This window comes from Leptinotarsa decemlineata, unplaced genomic scaffold, assembly GCF_025532065.1.
Source record: "Leptinotarsa decemlineata unplaced genomic scaffold, Ldec_3_MD MMD2_tig00000505_RagTag_RagTag, whole genome shotgun sequence".
In the NCBI taxonomy this organism is placed as follows: domain Eukaryota; kingdom Metazoa; phylum Arthropoda; class Insecta; order Coleoptera; family Chrysomelidae; genus Leptinotarsa; species Leptinotarsa decemlineata.
The window spans coordinates 15,408,291-15,433,020 of NW_027412549.1; the positions used below are offsets into that span (position 1 = coordinate 15,408,291).

The 24,730-nt window shown below is 34.9% G+C and overlaps 1 protein-coding gene across 4 annotated transcripts in view; it reads left to right on the plus strand.

Moving 5' to 3' along the window:
• The first annotated feature begins 690 nt into the window (after window positions 1-690).
• The window catches only part of Rgl (Ral guanine nucleotide dissociation stimulator-like), a 159,580-nt gene continuing 135,540 nt past the window's right edge, over window positions 691-24,730 (plus strand). For 2 of the 4 annotated variants that reach the window (XM_074174066.1, XM_074174067.1), the window contains exon 1: window positions 1,602-1,774. In XM_074174066.1, the coding sequence (XP_074030167.1) occupies window positions 1,730-1,774 (45 nt within the window). In that variant the 5' untranslated portion in view covers window positions 1,602-1,729. Of the gene's footprint in view, window positions 1,120-1,601; window positions 1,775-24,730 lie in introns of those variants that run through there. The other 2 variants (XM_074174068.1, XM_074174069.1) reach the window with 2 other exon arrangements.

The window sequence follows — 24,730 nt, forward strand, 5'->3', positions numbered from 1 at the left end:
TCTCATCTGTTTCGTTACTGCCAGAGACTGATTAGGACAAAAATGTCAGTCATTTCTGAGAATTTAGTGCGTACTGTATTGGAACATAGTGCTCACTATATTGTACTTGTCGAATATCGACACATATACACACAATCAACGATGTCATATAATGAACAAGTTTTGGTTATTTCATCAATATTGAACTGTGAAAGTTGTGGCCAAGGTTTTTATGTCAAATTACATTACAGTCACAACGACGAAAAAACACAAAAAATACCGAAATATAATAGACATACCTAAAGTATCAAAAAATACCCATAATTGATCATAATAAAAAATAATATCTTCGAAAAGTACACGAACATTTGTAAAAAAGTAATATGAAGCATCAGTCATGAGTGCCAATATAAATTAAGGAATCCTTGGGATATGTGTCACAGACTGGCACATAGTTGAGTAAATGTTAATAAAATGAATAACGAACTAACTTTAATTGAACTGAAAATATTATATTCATGTTGAATCCTAAAATGCAATTACATATTTTGTTTATATTGAAGATGTCTTCTTCACTTTGATGTATTATTTTATTCACATTAGGCCTTAATTGTCTTCTTCTTTCTCACTTCTCATTTGAAGAAAAGAGATGAACTCACTTTAAATGCATTAGAAAATACCTTTAATAATAAACCTTATAACTGACGTCACATTATCACGTCAGGTGAAAGCTGTTGTGCCGGAGCAAGAGATCGACATCACATTTCACAGCTTTAGTTTTTTAATTAGTTTAGTCAAAAAGTTAGCATGAATCCATTACGAGTGTTTTACAAATTATTCCGATGAATACTTACCTGTCTGTGATAGCCAAAACAGTCCTTTGATATCTGTTGATAGGTAAAATTTTGACAAATTACAGTTGCCCTCTTAGGGAATCAAGAATCTCACGAATTTGAAAAATTTCTGGTGGTTTCCCTCGTGAGACTTGATAATAATTCTTACTTTCTCGCGAGTGCTAGTGACATTTCTAATGTCGACGACTTGTGTCAAGGTAATGAACATTATGGATTTCCAGGACAGTGAAGACGAAAAATAGCCATTCAAAATGACAAGAAAAAAATGAACGATGACGAAAGCTTGGTCAGTATTGTTTTTGATATTTTTTCAAAGAGAAAATGTATACATTTTGTTGTGATTTTATGAACTATTTATTCCAGTTGTATTTATAATCCATGGAATGAAAACATCATTTATATAAAGAGAAGTATCCCAAAGTCCCAACTGGTTTACATAAATAATTAAAATTTTACCATAAAAACATACTCAACATGTTATGAAACTTGTTGAATGTAATAAAACCAAGGAAATAATCAGGAAAGTAATGATGGCCAAAAAATTTAGAATGAGTACAATCTGATCTATACCTTCTTACTCAATGTCTCTTAACTCTTTACTGTACGCCACAAAATATACTGATAACTGAATACATCATCTACCATACTAGTGACAATTTGAAATAGGTGTTAAGTATTTTTATTTGATTAGAGATTATTACATGATCTTTGTATGAGCTGATGTTATTGTAACACCTTCCTTCATGATATTGAAATCGACACTTCATTGGTCCGAGTGGAATTATGATGTTGTAAAGTGATATAAATCATTTATCATTAATAGTGCTGAAGACTCCTTTAAAATTGATATTTCTGGACAAATTTTGGATAAACATATAATATGAAACTCATGTGAAATGAAAAAACGAAGGAATGTATCAGAATCCAGGTTCTTATCAAATGTAAGTGAGATATTATTTCTCTTCTAGACCGTTTGTGGGGGAAATTAGGTTAATCTGTTGAAATTTTGAATATTTTAATCAACAATCCACCTTTTGGTGTTCAGGAGTATTCAAATATAATTATCAAATAAAAATCATGAAAAACATTGTTTTGAATTTCGGTATACTCAGCATCCTGATTTTCGTCTCTTTTTCCAATTTCAGTTGGTACTCTCATTTGACTGAACATTGCTTCTATTCAATAGAAGAATACATGAACTCTGCAATTCACTAGTCCATTCATCTTCTTTTTATATATATATATATATATATATATATATATATATATATATATATATATATATATATATATATATATATATATATATATATATATATATATATATATATATATATATATATATATTTATTTTTACATTTAAATGTGTACTGTTACTGACCTGCTACTCGTGTAAGTTATTCACAGTGTAGTCAATAAAGTTTACATTACTTTACACAATATATGAAAGAGTTACAATATAGAATTAAAGGGAACACCATCATCCTAAATGGCGGACTTTAAAGTTTTGGAATAAGATACTTGTTTTATTACCTCATCAACACCGTTTTGGATAACATTACGAAATGAAGCACTCAATTCATTCATAACATTATGACTTTATGTCACGGAAGAGTTGAATCTACTCATGTCATGATGATAGTACGTAATAGACACATTTCCAGGGATTCCCAATTTTATCTGGCCATGGAACCCTAATTGAGCATATATTTTTGATGGAACCCTAGCTGGTTATTTCGATAGCTAAAGTGTTCACATACTGGTTTTTCATGTTACGACTCCAGAAAAAAAAACTATAAATGAAGTAATAATAATTTTTATTAGTTTTTTGACACGTCGATACAATTTCTAAAATAAGTTTGAGAGGATAAGATTCGTCAATACAGTTTCTAAAAAAATTCTTGTAGAAAGCTGACTAAAATGTAAAGCAATGAATATTTTACAAATTGTAAACCACATAACTGGCATATTACATCTATTTAAAGTTAAGTACAAGTTTAGGAAGTGACCACAAAAATGCTACTTTCTTCTTGAAATTGATCAATTTCATATACTGGATGTTTGGTTATTATTTTCTTCAATAAGTTTTTGAATCTTCTGAATGGCAAGTTACAAAATTTAACAGATAAGGCATTGTATAGCTTGAGTCCTATATTCTCTGTTCTTTTCAACCTATTAGCTGTAGGAAGAAGGTTTGATTTGTTTCTTGTATCGTCTTGCTATATATCCTTGTGAGCAACTTTATTCACCAAGTTCTGTTGAAAAGAAGCAGATTTTCATAATCAATAACTGAATATAGGGTCATTATTTTAAGTTTTACAAATATTGGTCCACACTTTTCATCATAATTGCCAGAGAGTAATGTATTTTTTATATAATTATAATTTTCAATTGTTAATAAAAAAATTGAAAATAACAATTTTTTTATTTTGGCAACGGTAATCTATTTTTTTGCCTACTAAGGATAACTTCACCAAAGGAAAAAAATGAGCGGGTTTTAGTTAAATAATTATAGGGATTTTTATATTAACTTTCAATTCAGATTAATTAACAAATTTATAATTAACGTTAAAATTGGGATAAAAATTTTTTGATTATTGTTCATTGATGTATCCCAACATTACATGAATTTTTTCATTCCTTAATGTTGACATTTAATATGTTTAAATCATTTTTTTTTGTTTTTATGTCAGAGTGAAAAAAGGCGCGCAGAAGCCAGAGTACCTGCTTTTGGCTCTATTTTCAAGACTCTGTAAAAATTATAAATAATCGAGATACAGTTTCGGGAGTCGGGACTTTTTTTACGCAAATTCATTGATCTTTGCAAATCTTTTTCAAATTTCCAAAACTTTGAAAATTTTCCGAGATATTAAGAAAAAAGTAAAGCCCCATTTTTTTTTCACTCAATGTTTATAACTTTTGTAATTTTTATCGGCGCGTTTTCGGACCTTTCCTTAAACTTTCTAGGCAAAAATACGAATCGAATGACACCTTGGTCGTAATTTTTGAACAGGGCTAAAAAATGTTACAAAAATGTTACATGTGAACTAGACTATTAGGTTTTATGGATCAATTAAAATTTTATTTTTCTGACATGTTTCGGAGTTGATGATTTGCCACACAGTTTTGCTGTAATAATCATTATAATGAAACAACTATTTGATGTGAAGAATGAAATTTTTTAACATATTTTTTTATAATAGTACTAGACAGTTAGATGCGAATATCCGAAGCTGCATCAGGTCTGATTCTGTATTTATTTTTTTGTGTAAGCATAAGCTGAAAACTCATTGTTGCATCAGTGAGTCGTCACAAATAGAAGCAAAACTAAGATAGCTTTTTCAACAATTGCAAGGTATCTAGACCCCTGTGACCCTTGTAAGGAACCCCAGAGTGCTGCGGAATACCATGTAGGAATCTAGGTCTTATTCGATTCAATCTCAGCCATTGGAATCTTGTTTGAATTGAAAGGGCTATAATTTTTAGGATAAACTAGTTTTTGGCACTCAAAATATAAATGAAACAGAACACAGAGTCAGATGCTACAAATGCAATACACATATAAACAGACGGCCCAAAAACCAAAGAAGGCTCAGGATGTGGAGTGTACTCCAGATCACTAAGTCTAAGGATTAAGTGGGGAATGCGAAAAAATACCAGCGTGGTAGCGTAATCTAAAAAATACCCATTGGCTGTGCAAAAACATAGGCAACTTAGACTCGCACGCTGCATATAAAAGAGCAAAGAAAGACTACGAATTACTACTCGAGAAAGCTAAATTGGATTTTCATGCAAATCTAATAAAGAACTCGAACAATAAAAACAAAACAGTCTGGAACCTAGTTAACAAAGAAATGGGTAGAGGGAAAAAACAATTTGACATCATTCTCAACCATGGTAATGAGTTGATCACTGATAAAAAAAGGGTGGCTAATACTTTCGGTGATTACTTCTCATCAGTAGTAGAAGATAACTTACAAAAACATTTAGGTAGCAATAGATCATCTATATGCACATCTTCCAACATTTTAACAAACACATTCTTCTTTGCCCCAATAACTGAAGACGAAGTTATCGATATTATAAATGGTTTAAAAAATAAAAAAGCACAGGCCACGACAATATCTCAGTAAGAATCATAAAAGAAAATGGGGTATTGATCTCTAAGCATCTAGCTCACCTGTTCAATCAGTCTATCACAACCGGCAAATTTCCATCACTCTTGAAGACGGCCATTATTATTTCCATTCACAAAAGTAAAGAAACATCAGATGTGACTAACTATCGTCCTATCGCTCTTTTAAGTATTTTCTCAAAAATCTTTGAGAAACTAGTTAACGAGAGAATGGCTAACTTTCTGTTGAATTTTAAGATTCTTACTGACTGCCAGCACGGTTTTCGTAAAGGCAAGTCCACACAGTCAGCTGCCTGTAGTTTTGCTGAAATCATCTATAACTCCCTAGACAATGGTATGCACGTGGCAGGAATATTTTTTGACCTCTCACGTGCATTTGACTGTCTATCTTATGACTTTATTGAAACCAAATGTTTTAATCTAGGATTTAGAGGTATATTTTTGCAATGGCTCAAACATTTTCTTTTAGACCGTACAATGTTGGTAAAAATAAAAGATACACTATCTGATCCTCAACCAATCAGTTCAGGAGTTCCTCATGGCTCTGTCCTGGGACCGCTTATCTTTCTATTATTCGTGAATGATCTATCCAAATACTTAAACATCAACAACAATAGTCTCACTCTCTTTGCTGACGATACCTCGTTAGCGGTCTCAGCACACAACCTAGAGGAATTAAAGTCATCAACGGAAAGGTTTGTTACACACTTCTTAGATTGGTGCAAGTTAAACAATCTGATTGTTAATTTGAATAAAACAAAATGTATTAATTTTAGTTCTTCCATCGGTCTTGATACAGGAATGGAATTGGTATCAACGAATTTTACAAAATTTCTAGGAGTCTATGTGGATGATTGCTTAAGATGGTCTGAACACATTACAGTCTCTTCTAAAAAAGTTAACCAAGCGTACTGTGCTCTCTCCAGAATAAAACATTTTATGCCCTTGCATGCCTTGCTGGACGTATCTTATAGATTGGTCTACAGCCATTTAAGCTACAATGTGGTTCTTTGGGGATATGCCACCAACAAAGATACGGTTTTTATTTCCCAAAAAAAAAATTATCAAAAAATTATTTGATCTCCCATGGAGACACTTCATATCATATCAAATCCTGCCATTCCCTTGTATTTACATATTTAAAAGCTTACTATACATCCATTTAACAAAATATAACACAAATTCTTCTTACCACAGTTACTCAACCAGAAATGGAAAATTGTTAAGTATTCCTAGACACAGATCCTCTAAATTTGAACAGACACCCAAATATATGGGAATAAAATTATTCAATCACCTACCTGATCACTTTAAAAAAATGAGTTTGGTGTCATTTAAAAGAGAAGTTGAAAATTTGCTCCTGTCTAAGGCTTATTACAGTGTCAGTGAATTCCTTTTAGACGACTTTAGCTGAATGCGCTTCAGACTTTCATCCAGATTTTATTATTTTATTATACATCCAATTTTGACTAATCTTGTTTTTTTTTCTTTATATTTTATACATTTTTATACTTTAAAACTACTGAGATATTTTATATTTATGTATGTTTATTTTCTTTATACTATTTTAACGTGTTGTACTGACATGCCCTATACGTTGTTAACGTCTCAAAGGATAAATAAATATTATTATTATTATTATTATTTTTTTTTCACCGTAGTGTGCGCTGGTCAGGCCCTATCCCCCGAAGCCCCGATACATTCGGGAGGGCGCGCCAGCATTATCAACCAATGACCACTCCCCACACCGTGAGGTAAGTGATCATTGGGTCCGAGAATCATGTGCCCTGAGCAAGCGCAGTGAGCCAAGAATGACAGCCTGCTGCATCTGTGCGGCTAAGATTTCTGCCTCAGTGCGGCAAACCGGTATGCTTTTAAGATTCGAGAGTAGAGAGGACATCATTCCACCAAGGAATCCAATAATCAGAACAACCATTTTGACAGAGTGATCTGGATATAATCTGCGGAGTTCGAAGAGAAAATCTCGATATTTTATCCGTTTTTCCTTCTCTTTTCTGACGATATTCGTCTCGCCAGGAGCTGAAAACTCCACGACAAATATCGTTTTGGTCTGGTGGTCGAGAAGGCCTACATCAGGCTTATTAGCTTGTATGAGCCTGAGGGTGGGGAACGAATAGTTCCAATAAATTCGGCACTTCTCGTTCCCCAGAACGGATTCAATATCCCCGGAGCGTAGGGCAACACCGGTGTCTCGTCAATACCGTAAGAGTGCCGTAGATGGTAATATAGCACTCTTAGGGCCGCGTTACGTCGATGGATATAGGCCGAGACCGCATATGGTGGACATGCTGATAGTAAGTGCATTATGGTCTCGGGCGCTTCTCGGCAGGCCCTGCACCTTGTGTCAGGAACCTCTATACCCATCACGCGACTGCGGTAGACTAAGACACCATCCTGGCAAGCCATGATGAACCCCTCAGTTTCCGACTTCAGCCCACTCGACCTGAGAAAAGCGAACGTCAGGCGCTTTGATAAGCCAAGGTCTCCAATGTTATTGAAGAATACCCCGTGCATTGGCTTATCCTTGTGCCTCCGCAGAAGTAAGATGATCTCTGCGGCTTTTATCTGAGCTTTTTGCTGAACGGGTTCGAATTTGAATTCGTAGAAAAAAATGCCAAAAAATCGCTCAACGACATCTTATAGTAATGAGCTGAGAAAAGGTAAAAAAAATGAAATTTGGAAAAAATGAACAACATTAATGCATAGAGTACAAAACTTTTTCGATCAGTATATACCTACTACGACACAGTAGAATGAATAATGAAACATTGAAAACGGACGAAACTTCTGAAACAACCTAATACATTGTTTAATTTTAGAAGTGCTATAAAATTGGAAAATGCAATACGAGTATGCGATGTTCCACGTTTCATTATAGTAACATCGCGTACTGGTTTTGATTCCAGTAAAACGCGCAAAAATAAATAGTAAAATGAACCGAATTGAATACCCGAAAAACAGGCGGTTGTTATTTCGAATTAAGTTCCAGGAAAACGATAATTTATATCTTTTGAAATGTTTGGTCGCCTTCATTTTGAAACATGTTATCTTTATTATGAATATTTCATCAGTGAATTCCTACGGAATTTAACGAAGATAAAATTATCCGGAATAATTCCGCATCATGACGATTGGAAAGTCCGAAATGAATTCAAACCAATCGACTTTGTGAAAACGTTTGGAATTTTGTTTTGTTGCCTTCAGCATCGATAACTGTGGTCATCAGCCTGGTGTTATGAGTAGGTTGTATCGAGCCACCTGGACCTGGAGACAGAAAATGTTTCACTATGGGGCCTAAGCCGATCCTACCAAACCCCAACCGATAACCAGATTCCTCTTACTTATTTGAATAATCCATTTGATATAGATCAGAAATAGGAATCAGTTTTGAATCTTTTTTATTAAAGTAAACATAAACTGAAAGGTAAAAGTTTGGTGTATGAATCAGCCCAAGTCCTACATATTTTACCGAATTCACCTGTTTCATACAATGGTTTTGTGATTTTAAAACAAGTCCTATGAGCCAAATCCATTGTAGATACAATATTTGTATCATTAATCAATAAAGAATCATTCGCAAACATAATGTAACTTCTTGGAAAATCAGTGACAAATTAAATGTATTCCCAAAATGAAACCTCGTGGTACTCCAAAAGCACACATAATAGCATTATACACTCATATGCAAGATATAGTGCAAGCAAATGCTTCTAAATTTACATTGTGAGAGAGTCCAATTCAAATCAATCATCGCATTGAACTTGTTGGCTAGTCGAAACATGGTCGCAAGATGGGCCTTATAGGCCAGGCGTACTATATTTTTTTAAGGAAAAAATTCCTTACAGGGCAAACTCAACGGGAATTGATTGGAAAGGTAGTCAGTAATATTGGGGCAAAAATTCAACAGCTGAATGTTTGCAGGGGCGGAGGGGTGGGGGTGAAAAGGGGTGAAAAACTTTTGTATTTATTCTTTTACCATATAACCTAAAAATTTTCGAGTAAAATGCGAAAAACCATTTTTTTCGTTTTTCATTTTTCATTTCACGAAAAAAAAAGCGTATCACTATGAAAATTTGAGCAATTGTACTATTTTTAATCACAAATAAGTAGCAATTTTTTATTTGCGATAAGTTAATTAGTTTTTGAGAAATTCGCGTTTTTCGAAAAAAAAAAGGTTTTTTTTTTTTGGCATAGACAACTTTTACACCGCTCTTTTTTTTCGTACTTACATTAGGTTTCAGATGAAAAAATAAAAATATACTACTTTAAGCAAAAAAAAATCGTTTAAAATGCAAAAAACTGAAAAATTGTGCTTTCTTTCGTGATTTGTTTCATATTATGTAATTAAACGGTTTTTATACTAAAATACAGTTGAAAAATTTTTATTATACAATATTTAGGATGCTTTGAATTAATTATCAAGCTTTCATAGTGGCAAATTGAACAAATAAAGCTTCAAATGAAATGTTTATTTAACAAAGATGCAGGTAACCATACATTATACTTAAGATAATGAGATAAAAAATTGTCTTAATTTAATTAATTCTCGCTCTTTTACTTTGCGGCCCTGGTTGTTGATCTTGTTGTTGTTCTTCTTCTTCTTCTCCTTCGTCTTGTACATTTTTATCGGATTCTTCTTGAAGATCAAGTTGCTCAGCAAAAATATCATCCGTGTCGTCAATTTGGGTATTTTGCATCTGAGATATTAGAACACTCATTCGAATCGCAACAGTTTCTGCACAGCTGCGAGCATTTTAAACCATGCTTCCGGCAACTGCAGCGCAAAGTATTGCAGCCTTTTTCACAGCTGCAATGAATTTTTTCAAGCAAACTGTCAGGAATCAACTGTTCATCGGTGTAGTTTGGCATGAGGATGCCGTCGCTAGACATCTTCTAACCCCAATCCGTTGCATTAATCGAATTTCCGAACCATGAGTGAAGCTGGTGATACACACGTAAAATGTGCTGCTTTGCAGCTCCTTCTGTCGGTGGTAATTTTTCCAATTTGAATGTAGATTTGATCGATGCTGTTTGGTACAGATCAAATCTTCTTCAACGACATACTTTTTTTTGCTGTATATTGCTGCAATCAATTTGCAGCCATTTTTTATCAACAAATCTTTATCAGCATTTACATTATAAAAAATATCAGCCAAATCCATAAAATTTGTTATTGCTAACAAAGACTTTATCGCAGTTCTGTTACCTTTTCCAGTGAAACCGGAGGTTATATATATATATATATATATATATATATATATATATATATATATATATACAAATATGAAAATTATTGAGTGTCTTGATATAGAAACAGAAGTTAATATCGAACATAGCACTCATGAAAGTGGCAAACCATAGACACGTGTTTCGGGCTTTTGGCCCATCATCAGTATGGTGCAGCCAAGTGTAAGGATGGGCAACACTTGGTTACCAAAAGATAGAAATACAAATGCACGGAGCCACCAACAGGAGCCAACCGCACATTTGTGGTTTCAGTTATATATATATATATATATATATATATATATATATATATATATATATATATATATATATATATATATATATACTCCCTAATGTACACGAATAAACTGTCGTTGATATTAATTCGCTCTTCTTTACCTACTATATATATACCTACTTTACTATATATATATATATATAAATATATATATATATATATATATATATATATATATATATATATATATATATATATATATAAATAGATAAGTACTCTTTGATCATTCCCATATTGATTTCAATTTAAGAGCCACCGGTATACAGCTGTTTCAGCCTATTGGGCATCGTCAGTACCGGGCAGGCGGTCCTCGATTGAAGACAAAATGAGAAAAAACCAAGAAAGTACTTGATAAAAATAGCTGCGTAAACGCAAGCGAAACATAAGTGGAACCACCTATTGGTGTGACACCCAAGTCAACTTGCCAAGTTTTTATGTCAGTGTTGGTGGTTTGACCAATCAACCGACAACTGCGGTAGCAGAAATTTGGGAAGCTAACCTGAAATGCCATCGGAAAACGAATCCACATGTTTCTAGAAATGATATGAAATCTAGAAAGGTTAATGCAGTCAAGCTGCTGGAAAATAATTCCATGAAAATCAAAAAATAAATAGATAAGTACTCTTTGATCATTCCCATATTGATTTCAATTTAAGAGCCACCGGTATACAGCTGTTTCAGCCTATTTTGTCTTCAATCGAGGACCGCCTGCCCGGTACTGACGATGCCCAATAGGCTGAAACAGCTGTATACCGGTGGCTCTTAAATTGAAATCAATATGGGAATGATCAAAGAGTACTTATCTATTTATTTTTTGATTTTCATGGAATTATTTTCCAGCAGCTTGACTGCATTAACCTTTCTAGATTTCATATCATTTCTAGAAACATGTGGATTCGTTTTCCGATGGCATTTCAGGTTAGCTTCCCAAATTTCTGCTACCGCAGTTGTCGGTTGATTGGTCAAACCACCAACACTGACAAAAAAACTTGGCAAGTTGACTTGGGTGTCACACCAATAGGTGGTTCCACTTATGTTTCGCTTGCGTTTACGCAGCTATTTTTATCAAGTACTTTCTTGGTTTTTTCTCATTTTGTCTTCAATCGAGGACCGCCTGCCCGGTACTGACGATGCCCAATAGGCTGAAACAGCTGTATACCGGTGGCTCTTAAATTGAAATCAATATGGGAATGATCAAAGAGTACTTATCTATTTATATATATATATATATATATATATATATATATATATATATATATATATATATATAGTAAAGTAGGTATATATATAGTAGGTAAAGAAGAGCGAATTAATATCAACGACAGTTTATTCGTGTACATTAGGGAGTGTAGATACATTAACAAGCACAATTTTTCAGTTTTTTGCATTTTAAACGATTTTTATTTTTTCATCTGAAAGCTTATGTAATTACGAAAAAAATGAGCGGTGTGAAAGTTGTCTAGGCCAAAAAAACCTTTTTGACTAACTTGAAAAAAATGCTTTTTTTTCGAAAAACGCGAATTTCTCAGAAACTAATCAACTTATCGCAAAAAAAATTGCTACTTATTTGTGATAAAAAATAGTACAATTGCTTAAATTTTCATAGTGATACGCCTTTTTTTCGTCAAATGAAAAATAAAAAACGAAAAAAGTGTTTTTTTGCGTTTTACTCGAAAATTTTGAGGTTATGTGAAAAAAGTATGAATACAAAACTTATAGATTTTTTCATTATCTACAACTTTCTCATTTAACTTTTTCCTCTAAAACAATTATTTTGTCCGCAAATCGCGAAAAACCGTTTTTCACCCATTTTCACATCCACCCCTTCGCCCCTGCAAACATTCAGCAGTTGAATGATGAGTTTACCCTGTACGGAATTTTTCTGAAAAATCAGTATTTTTTAACATAGTACGCCTGGCCTACTAGTATTTGTTATCAATCGAGGTATATTGAACATAGCTAGTGTTCGAGTTCTGCGAAAGGTATATTAAATGTTATCGAAGCTAACAGTTCAGGAGATTTCATTATAGGTATTGTTGAAAATTTTGTAGAGAAAAACCAACATGCAAAGGGTAAGCCTATGTTTCAAAGACAACATTTTAAATTCATTTCTCAAATTAATTGTTCGTACTGTATTATAATCTGTTCTAGTTTGATATTGAGAATGACGTTGAGTAACTCTTCATTAGTGATTATTTTCGACTTATACGTCCCTAAATTCAATTTGTAGTAACGACGCCCCAAAATTCAAAGTGTAGTAATTTCGGAAGGCTATTTTATAGTATCTTAGCAATGTAACTTCTTTATGAGCAGTTAAAAAAAACAATTTTGGGCATGTTTTTGCTCATGAAAAATAACAGCACCACACTTGTTCACTATGACTTTTCACACCTCCAATTCTTTTGGATCTTCAACCATTTTTCAATTAAATCCTATTCCCAATTACTTTCGAAATTCAATTTACACTTTGATCACAGATCCAATGTTGGATGGCATGCTTGATTAGGCAAACTACCACGTACGAGGTTTGATAAAAAAATAAAGTGAATTTCATTTTTTTTCAAAAATAAATTGATAGATGTAGCCGTTATACTACTTGGTAGGAGATCATCACGAAGAATGAGAAATACTTGCAAAACTTTCTAGGTTTTTATACATACCACTGGTATACAAATTGGCTAAAAACATAGGAAGGTTTATTTCTCATTCTTCATTTCTGGAAAATGATTATTCATCAATTTATATTTTGTTTTTTGGTCTTGGCTCTCTTGGGCTCTTCCATTGGGACGACTGGACTTGAGTCTCGATGTCATCTGTATCTGGGTAGAGTAGGGATGGCGAGTGTAGGCCCACAGCTACATGTGACCCATTGTGCATTCTCCTGAGGAGTTGTCCGCCTAGGTCATCGCCCATCCTGTCCTTTCCAGGAAGGTGCACAGGACACTGGGAGACATCTCCTTTATTTCGGCAGGTGTAGACCAAGACTCGCCGAACACGCACTATCTTATTGACGATAACTCCGGACACTCGCATAGAACATGCCTAACAGTTTCATCTTCCTGATCACACGTCCTGCATAGAGGTGTGTCCACTAGCCCTATATTATGGAGGTGTTTCCTTAGTTGACAGTGGCCAGTTAGAAACCCTCTGTTCGCAGATTTTTCCTGGTCATCGCCAGATATTTCTTCGGCGCCAGCTTCCCAGGGTCGCCCAGGGTCAACGATTATGGACGTACAGGATTGCTTACTCACATATATCGCCACGTTAAACAAGCGCCGAGCAGATGTGACGTAACACTGGTGACACTTTTAGTAGCTGCCATAAGACTGTGTGTTATTTTAACATTTTTTGAGGATTATTTTCGGACAGTATTACATCGTTTATGTTTATTTTGATTAAATTTTTATTTAACTATACCGATTAGGTTTCCGAAACATTGAGTTTGTTATTGTGAAAGTCGTATTTTTTTATGTTTTTGGACATCTTTCAAACTGGTGTAGTAACGAGTAGACGCCATATAAGACTCTGTTATTTTCTTCCGTTTTGAGGTTTGTTTTTCGCCGTTGTGGAACTTTTTTGTTTTTTGAACATTTTTAAATTAAATTAAGGTAAAAATTGGAAATATTCACATTTTTGTAAATAATAGCAATAATTGTCTAACCATTAAACAACCTTGTAATTTTTAGTTAAAATGCCTGGTCGTATTTGTACAGTGTCAACTTGCAAAAGCAATCAGTTGTCTTTAACCCATTAAGTCCCACGGCCTTTTTTATTTTAAATCAAATTTCTGAACTGTGGATGAGTTTGAAAACTTTATTATAAACAAAATGATATAAGACAGTAATGTTATAATGTTAACAGAAAGTCTATATAATATATGTACTTAAATGAGTACACTGGGAACTATGGCAAAATAAACGATAAATTATTCAGAATGATAAATTTGGAAGCAATCACGCTCAATACATAAGGTAACTCCACATTTTGTGCAAAACCATCTAGCTCTCATGTGGCACTGCTTACATCTCAGTTGTTTATCCAGTTTATTTGGAAAATGGCCACCTTATGGAGTCTTATGCCATCGGGTACTGATCCTGAGGGCCTAGTTCTTGAGAACTCTCCTTTTAGAAACATAAACAGGTAGTGCCGTGCTATATCTCTTTGAAAAGCCAACAGATCCATTTTTTCTTGTGAAGCTAGTTGATGAAGCCTCCAAGCGTTAACAACTGACACATTGATCATGTGTGTGAACAGTACCCACTACCATTTCTTTCCTCGAATGTTGATAGTTAATTACATCTTGGTCCTGCAGATCAACACCACCCATACCATGGTTGTAATTTTGAAAGACTTTGGGGTGTGGAACTTGAACTTTTGATTTTGCTGCTGTCGACCACCGTCTGACTTGTCCGAGCGGCTCCACAGAATCATGATTTGTGGCCATGGTTACTACATTATTGTCTTTCCAACGTACGAAAAGTAATAGAGAGTCGCTATCGTAGACGTATTCAAATTCGCCTCGGTCCTTTTTTTGAAATAATTTTACTGCTGAAAGCGGACATTTCTTTGTTCTGTTTTCTCTGACTGTGCCTGTGGCTCTTTGGCCGCTGTCTTTCAAGGTTCTCAATAAAGCGTGGCTGGTAAAATAGTTGTCGAAGTAAACAATATGATCAGATGGAACTGCCACAATTTCCAACAAATCCAAAACCACTTTAGAACCTAAAGGGAGGTTTTCATCGCTTGTCTGATTTTTTGATATTTTTGCTCCACAACATCCAATCTTTGTACCCAAACCGAACTGGCTTTCCTCTTATAAACTGCTTTGCTGAATGATGGCCAAAATATTTGACCATGTTTTCGTCAATGGAAAGTTCTTGATGAAATACCCCATATTGTTGAAACTTTTGATTCAATGACTTCATGAGTGGTCGAATTTTTGCCATTTTATCATTGTTGTCCAACTCATCGTTACTTGCCAAGTGGATATATTTTTTAATTTCCTGGAATCTGTTCCGTGACATAGCGTTTGACACAAAAGCTACACCAAGATCTTCGTCCAAGCTCCAATAAAGTTTTTCACGTGATAGGCTATGATATCCACTAAGCAATAAAATGCCAAAAAATATCTTTAGATCTGCAGTTGATACAGAAAAACTGTGATTATTTTTCTGAGTAGAATACAGGTTTGTTTGATCTCTAATATGTTGAAAAATGTCATCGTCAAAAATTTTTTCGAATAGTTGTACAGGACTGAAATTTTCAAGATCATTCTTCATTATTTCGAGTCGATCTGCATATCCATTTGTTTCTGGCATATCAATTTTAGTAGGTCGTTTTTCCATTTCGGTTCTGGAACTTTCTTGGCTGGCTTTTTAGTTTTGTTAGATTGGCTTCTAGAGCGTTTCGTCAAAACTGCCAAAGGAACATTGTCTTCGGAATCATATTCTAAATCTGAACCATCTGAATGATTGCTTCCACTATCATTGTCATGAAAATGTGATTCTACTTCTCCGGCTACATCTCTGGGAAGTGTATTTTCTCTTTCTTGTATGTACTCATCGTCATCATCTTCTCCGTCCGTTTGAGAATCTACATTGGGTGGCAAGACCACAATATCAACAGAATTCTGCGTTTCAGATGTTTCCAAATCATCCAAAGCCATATCCAAATGTTTGTAGTTTTTTCTACCATAAAAACTCTTCGTTGATAAGGGTTGAAGTTCATCAGTATCCATTATGCCTATAAAAAAATGGTCTGAAAATTCCAGTGTACTCAATCAAGTACAGTAGAAATCAAATGGTTTTGCTGTTATGATAAAACACTTGCGTGAGATCAATGTAGTATAAAATAGTATTGTAACACTTGGAGAAGTTGAATATATAGCACATACTTACCTAAAACCGTCAGCAAGCAGTATAACAATTTTTTATTACAGGACTCCAATCATGCACACGTTGTTGTTGACAAAACAAATTCTTTCCATGTAAACAGGTATACAGAAATCTGCACCATTCAAGAATTGAGCAAAAGATACCTACCACACACTGAGTAGACAGTCGAAACTTATGAAATTTATGTATAGATGGCACTAGGGTCATTTTAATGAAGTGTACCCAAATGAGTACATTGGGAATTAATGGGTTAAAGAAAAGTGGTGTTTCTAATGTGTTTCACTCTTTTCCCATTGCTAAGGATATGGTTTCCACAACTTTGCAAAAAGAATGGATTCGTCACTGCAAATGAGGGGATAAATTTACTCTCAAAAATTGATTTTCTCAAATTAGAAGCCGTGGTCCAAATTAAATTGAAATTAACGCAGACACGATTTTAGAGCAGACAATAGGATCAAATTGCAGTAGCTCATTTTCAGCTAGTAGTTCTGATATTTCTACTAACATTCCTTCAACTTCAAATACAAATATTCCAGAAATAACAGAGGACTCTTTAGAATATATTGCTGGATACTTTGCTAAAAAGCATAAAAATGATCTACCTAGTTTAGGCGATTATACTTATAAAATAAAAGCAGAAGATCATAATTATAATATACCTTCTTGGGTTCAGCAACTTTCATTGGGAGGTCTTATTGAACCGACAGATAATTGGTTAGAAAAAATTAAAAAGTGAAACAAGCTTTTCGAAAAACATCATTTAAATGGATTTAGAAAAGGGCCATGAGTTGTGAAAACTCTTTAAAAAAGACTTACAAATATTATTTTTGACTTTTGCAAACTGAGAACAATTTTATCAGAATGAAATATAATAACTTAAAGGGCAACGAAAATAGGTCACTTAAAAGAAAAAATTTAAACAATTCTGATAATAGAAAAAAAATCGAAAATTAAATAAAGTAATACGTCCTTTAAAATTATTTTTCTGCATTCATGCAAAAAAATTATATCAAATATATTTTGTGGATAAAGTAGTTCTTTTTTGCTCTAATGTAGTATTATAATATATTGAATTGTAGATTTATCAATTTCATCATTTATGGAACAAAGTTTAAGTTAAATTATTCTATGTAAATTTCTCATTTTCTTGATAAAAAATAAAAACCGTATCATATATTTTCTGTCAAATAAATAAAAAAAGTTGTTACACCTATAAACAATTTATTACTTATATATTTTTGATTATCAAGCGATTATTATAAAAGATGGAACAAAAAGTTATGAAAAATTTTTTTAGATAATTTTATTATCTAAAACAAAGTTCATTACAAAATTTTTGGGGGAGTTACAGTTTTCAAGAAAACAATAAAAAACTGATGAAACCTCTTACTTTTGAAAAGGGCAAAATAGCTTGCCCTATCATCCACAAAAGAAAAAAAATTACTTAGTATTTAATCCATTTATATTAAGTATTTAATCCTATATGAAAATACACACATCGGAAAAGTCTAGGGATATTTTTATAACATACTAAATATCATAAAAATAAATGCATGAGGTCGTTTAATTTCGATTAAATTGGTACACTCGACCACCCTGTAGATTTCTATGGGTTGAACAAAGCCTACAAAAACGGTAACTAATCTTTTATCAAGTTTTTTACAAACTGTAGGTTTTTGGCTAAAATGAATAATCTGAATGTGTCGAGTTTGTACATTCTATGCAGTTCTTGCTCAGCAATTAAACTGGAAATATTGTGCTTTAACATGGAACGCCATCACTTACCATTGGCTGAGATGAATAGAGCTGTAGGGCTTCTTCAAGGTGGCATGCGACAAAATGATGTAGCTCTTCGTTTGGGGGTCTCCCAAAGTGTTATCAGTCGATTGTGGCGGCGTTTCCGTGAAACTGGCAGTCCAGCCGAACAACATCCAGGGCGAGGACGCGCTACAACTGCAGTTCAAGACCGATTTTTGGTCTTAACCGCAAGAAGACAACCGACAATCACAGCACCTGAGTTGGTTAACGTGTTGCAGCAGACGCACCAGGTAACCATTGGTCGTGATACTGTCAGAAATCGACTGCATGAAGCAGATCTCCACAACAGAAGGCCACTTAGATGTCCACTTTTGTCGAGAGGCAATCGCGGTAGAAGATTAGAGTGGTGTCAAGAACATCAAAACTGGGATGCAAATGATTGGAGCACAGTTTTGTTTACAGACGAATCCAGATTTGGATTCCATCCAGATTCTCGTCGAGTAAGACTGTGGAGACGACCTGGAAATAATGAACGTTTGAGACACGTCCAGGAAGTCCACACATACAGAGGTGGTACAGTAATGCTATGGGGCGGAATCATGATCGGCGGCAGAACCGATCTCGTTTTTCCAAATCGCTCCCTCACAGTTCGACAGTACCTCGACACCATTCTTCTACCTATCGTCCGTCCGTTTGCTGGTGCTGTTGGTGAAAACTTCCATCTAATGCACGATAATGCTCGTCTACATGTCGCGCGTCTAGTGACTGACTGGCTCACCAACGAAGGAGTTGATGTATTGCCATGGCCAGCACAATCACCGGACCTGAATTCCATCGAGCATGTGTGGGACATGCTTCAACGAAGAATTACTCCACATATGGGGAACATTCACACAACGTTTCAATTGAGAGAGCTTTTAATCGCTAAATGGGCAAATGTACCTTAACAAGACATTGACAATCTCATTTTGTCGATGCACGATAGATGTAGGGCCGTAATAAACCAGCGTGGAGGCCATACTTTGTACTGATTCCAATTTTTTTTTCGGGTGCCAAAGAAGAGCCATATTTTTTTAGTTTTGCTTATATGCGCACTCAGTATTTTTGACCATTTAATAAATTTTGTTGTAAGTTACATTCGTTTAATAATCACCCGTCAACTTTTTTTTCCCTAAAGCGATCTAAAAAAAAATATTGCCATTTTAAAAAATATCCCTAGACTTTTCCGATGTGTGTAATATTCTAATGAGGGATTCACATGAAATTTGTTTATTTTAATTGTACTGTGCAGTACCGAATCAATCCAGAGTCACCACTGTTACGTCACGAAATCAAGTGACGCGTCTAACAAAATCGAAAAAGTAAGCAATCCTGTATGTCCATAATGGTTGGCCCAGGGTGATCTTAGCAAGACTACATCTTTTGATTTCATCCCATCTCTTTAGGGATTGGGCATGGGTTTGACTAGTTCCGCAATTGTCGAAGTCATCAGGCCGTGGGTGCCACTGGGTCCTAAAATTCTTAGACCAGCCGCTTCCTTGGCTAGAGAGTCGGCAATGCGATTACCTTTACTCCTGTTGTGCCCTTTAATCCACCTCAGGATAATGTTATCATCTACCGATGCTTTGGCTAAAATCTTGGTGGCACTCTAGTACTAGTCCTGAGGTAACACGTTGTCTGTTCAAGGCTGATAGGGCTTGTCTGCTATCAGTGCCGATTGTTATGTTATTGCCAGAAAGCCCTTTTCTGGTTATTTCTTTTGTGGCGATTGAGATACCAACCAGTTCTGTTTGATCCACGCTGGTATTTTTTCACATTCCATACTTAATCCTTAGGCTTATTGATCTGGAGTACACTCCACACCCTGAGCCTTCTTTGGTTTTTGAGCCGTCTGTATATATGCGTATTGCATTTGTAGCATCTGACTCTGTGTTCTGTTTCATTTGTATTTTGTAGGGTTTATTAAACACAAACCTGGATTCAATTGCATCATTGGTTGCCTGCAGCAGAGGTTGCGCAGCTTCTTGCCACAGGATCAGCCTCAATTAACCCATTTCTACTTCGAGGTTTACACCAGCCGTGAGCAATCATAACATGGCCTTTCAACCTCCTTAACGCACAAGTCCAGAGGGTTTAGACCAGTAATTAATTCCATTGCCGCGGTTGGCGTTTTTTCCCATGGCTTCTGTGATGTTTAAACAAGCCAATCGCTGTATTTGATATAATTTTTGGATGGGCGTTGCTTCTAAAACTTTCGGTCCCCATGCAATGGCTCCGCACGTTAACATAGGTCTTATTATTGCAGTGTAGATCCAGGTGACCACACTGGGTGAAAGACCCCATGCACGTCCCGCTGTCCTTCGACATTGCTCATAAGCCACATATGCTCTGTAGGTGAGAGTTCCACGTTTGCTTCCTGTCGAGGATAGTACCAAGGTATTTCACCTCTTCAGAGAAGTTTCGTTTGCTTTTGAAGATTTCGGGAGGTTTTATGCCCGATAAACTTCTTTTCCTCAGTGTCAGTTTCGAGGTCGTAACCAGTTACCTATGATTCGTCACCAATTATGACCCTTTTAAGCAAATCTGGATCGCTGTTGGGGTCATTCAACAGATCCTGAGCTATGCACGTTTTTTGGGTAAAAAGTCGGCTATTTTGGAACGAACTTTGCTGCCACCTGATTTATGCTTAAAATTTCCGAAAAAATTGCATGACATGAGCCAACCGACATGCTGACATCCTCAGCAACTTCTCTAATAGTGATTCGACGATTCTCCATAACAATTTTCTTCACTTCCAGGGCGAGTGTCGTCATTCACATCTTCTGGACTTCTGTGAAAAGCGTACCACTTGTAAACATCTGATTCAGAGTACAATCGCCGTATGCCACTGTCAACATTTTAAGTGTTTTTGAGCACTTGATTCCATTTTCCACACAAAATTCTTTGATCCAGTTTTTTCGATAGCAGAAAATCGCCAAACATGCGAAACATCTTCAATGCCTCTCGCGAACTTTGAACATTCACCTTATATTTTGAACAGACCTCGTATGGTTCGGTGATAGGAATTGCTTGGTACAGAATTAAACCTGATACCCGTCCTAATCGGTTTTTTCACGCGAATTAACATTGATGCGCTATCATGTCCTGGCGTCAGACTCCGCTTTGACGTTTCCTTTTTTTTCTGTGGAAGCAGATTGCGTCGCGGAGAAAAACAATGATTTTGATAACAAGTGACTGCGGTGGGCGGAATGTATCCTGCGAGATTTTTCATCGATGTTTCCATATTTAGTTGTACAGTGTGTAAAAGCCAAACGGAATAAATTCATTATTTCGGTTACTGTACATATTTAAAAAAAAATCTCGAAACACGTCAACGTAAAAATGCTACCCCTACCTTTAACCTCTTTCGAGTGACAGGTACAATCCCCAATTTTTTAAATGGGAAGTATAAGCTTGTGATATATCGTTTGAAAGTTCTCTTCATTCTCTATTCAAAAATGTTATCGCTTTCAAGTTTATTGCAACACTTAGGATAAAATAAATTGAAATTCGAGAAAATACACTCAAAAACTAAAATGTAATGCAAAACGTAATGAAATGTAGAATACGAAAAAGAACTATGGACGTGGGAAATATCCCATGAAATAGGCGAGCTACTTCCTGTTGTGTTCGGGTTTTATCTCCGTAACCAATCATTTGTAAAACTGTTATTTCATGCATTTCCGTTAATCTAACCATTTGTCAGACTTGAGGTTAACGAACTTTAAACTTGAATTAAAATACTGACAACTAATGTTGTAACATACAAAACAAGTTGACAAGGCGTTTTAAACTAGCGTTGCCATGAAAATTATCAACAGTTTTTTAAAGGATACCTTCTAAAAAGAACATTGCTATGGTTTTTGCTTACTTTTTTATTATCAATACCTCAACATGAAATGAGTTTTGAGTATACTGCAATAAGTTTGGAGTGTATTTTATCAAATTGCGGTAACGACATGATTTTATTTTATCGTGATTGTTGCAATACATTTGAAAGTGATAACATTTTTGAATAGAGAATGAAGATACCTTTCAAACCATATGTCACAAACCTATACTTCCCATTTAAAAAATTGGGGGTTGTACCTGTCATTCGACGGGGGTTGAAGGAATGGGTAGCATTTTCCCGTTGAAGTATCTCAAATTATAATTAAAATTTGACGTGTTTGTTAAGATATGAACCGTAATTGAAATAATTAATTTATTCCATTTGGCTTTTACACACTGTATTCGTTGTTTATTTTGCAATGTATCTTGGGTTTGAAAATCACGAGGAGGTTGAAATTCTGTGGTTATAGCTGGTGACATAGCCTCATGGTTCCCCCACGTTTTTTCTTTATTTATCAAACTATTTTTACGAAATTCGAAGCATTCAATATGCTTATAAAGAGGCACCTCTTGACGTAACGGGAGAATTTTTCCAACTTCCGGTTTTCCGGAAATGACATCAAAGTATGATGTATACTATTCATTTTTGAAATCTACATAATTTTCTGAATCCTACGTCAAAGTTGATATTTAAATTATGGATTGGAACACATTGTTCTCTCAGGTGACCTGCAAGATCACCCGATTTAGCCCCTTTAGACCTCTCTTGATCAACGAAGGGTGTACCATAAGTCCAAACTACCGACATTTTTGTATGGAATATTGTTTCGAGTACAACTGGTGATCAGTAAATGCAATTTGCCAACATTCTCTGTGAATTAGTTGCATATACACTTCATTTTTTCTGTTATGAACTTGTGGTGGCATTTCAAACTTATTTCTGTTATCAGTGCGATCTCCAACAATGTATTCAGTAACTAACTAACAATGTCAGCTCATCGAAACGTCAAAAGTTGTTTTATTGTTGCATAGCAACCTCCCCGATAACCCGCGAGGACCTTAAATAGATCTAAAGGGGTTAAGTCAGGTGACCTTGCAGGCCACCTGACAAAACCATGTGTTCCAATCCATAATTCAAATATCAACTATGGGGTATCATCGGATTCAGAAAATTATGTAGATGTCAAAAGTCCGCCAGAAGCTGAAGAAAAGCAAAAAATTGAAATTTGGATAAAATGAACAGCATCCATGCATAGAGTACAAAATTCTCTATCGATCAGTATCAGTATACAGTGTGACCCATTTTTAATGGAAACACCTCCCTTAAATTTGAAGTTGTAAATCGATTTTAATAATTTTTTTTAAATGTCAAGTACTACCTTGAGACAACATTGGAAATCTTTATTAAAGTTTCAGGGCATACTACGATATTTTTTCTTAGTCGAAAATCGGAATTTTTTATTAGCGATTTTTTTATTGAAAAAAATCACTACGCCACTGGATTCAGAGTGCCTCTAAATAGGTGTGACCAAAATTTCATGAAAAAATATTCAATATTAACAAAGTTATGACAACTCAAAAATTCGAAAACTCACAGTCACAATATATCATTTTTTTATGATTTCAACAATGAAGTGCCACCAGATGAAAAAAAAAACAAATAGCGTAAATAGTTTTAATGAAAATAACGGAATTACATTCACACAATTCAAGTAACAATGAAGCAAAAAAATTTAATAAACCTAACTAATAACTAATTATTGAAATGTTTCGATTCAGTGCAACAATTGATTCTAACTCATGTTCTAGTAGCCTCTACTAATCCACCACGTATTTCGAATTTTTCTGATTACGTTCTTCAGTTCTTGAGGGCTAATATCTGCACATACCTGTCGAATTCTTGCACAAAGTTCATTTCTATCTCTTGATCGGTTTTTGTAAACCTTTTGTGTGAGAAGTCCCCAGAGAAAAAAAGTCCAAAACTGTGAGGTCTGGAGATCTGGGTGGCCACTCTATAAACGGACTACCTGGCCACTCTATAAACGGACTACCACGGCCTATCCATCGGTTTGGAAAATGTTCGTTAAGCCATTGCCTCACAGCTCTGGCATAATGAACTGAACACCCATCTAACTGGACAATTAAATTTGATCGTTCATTGATTGGCAGCTCGTGAATAGCATCCCAAAACTTTGTGTTTAAAAATTCTAGAAACCTCTGCGCATTAATGTTTTCCTCAAAAAAGAAAGGACCAATAATTCGTTCGTTCCATATCCCACACCAGACTTTGATTTTTTGGGAATACTGGCTTTTACAGTTTATTACCCAGTTAGGATTATCCGCTGCCCAATAGCGACAATTCTGTGATGGCACTACTCCATTTGTAGTGAAAGTGGCTTCGTCGGTATATAAAATATTTTTTAGTAAATTTCTATTATTTAAATATTCCCCTTGGGCCCATAAACAATATTCCAGGCGTCTTGCTTCGTCGCCTTCTTGAAGTGTGTGAAAAATTTTGGCTTGAAAGGTTTAATATTCTTCGCCTTGAGACATCTCCCGAATAGTTTCTCGTGGAATATTCAAATCTAAAGTGGCATTCCTTATACTGGCATTAGGATTATTTCCGAAATAATCTAAAATGATTTGATCATTCCTGTTTCGTCTTTGTACAGGATTACTTTTTAACATCATTTTTGAT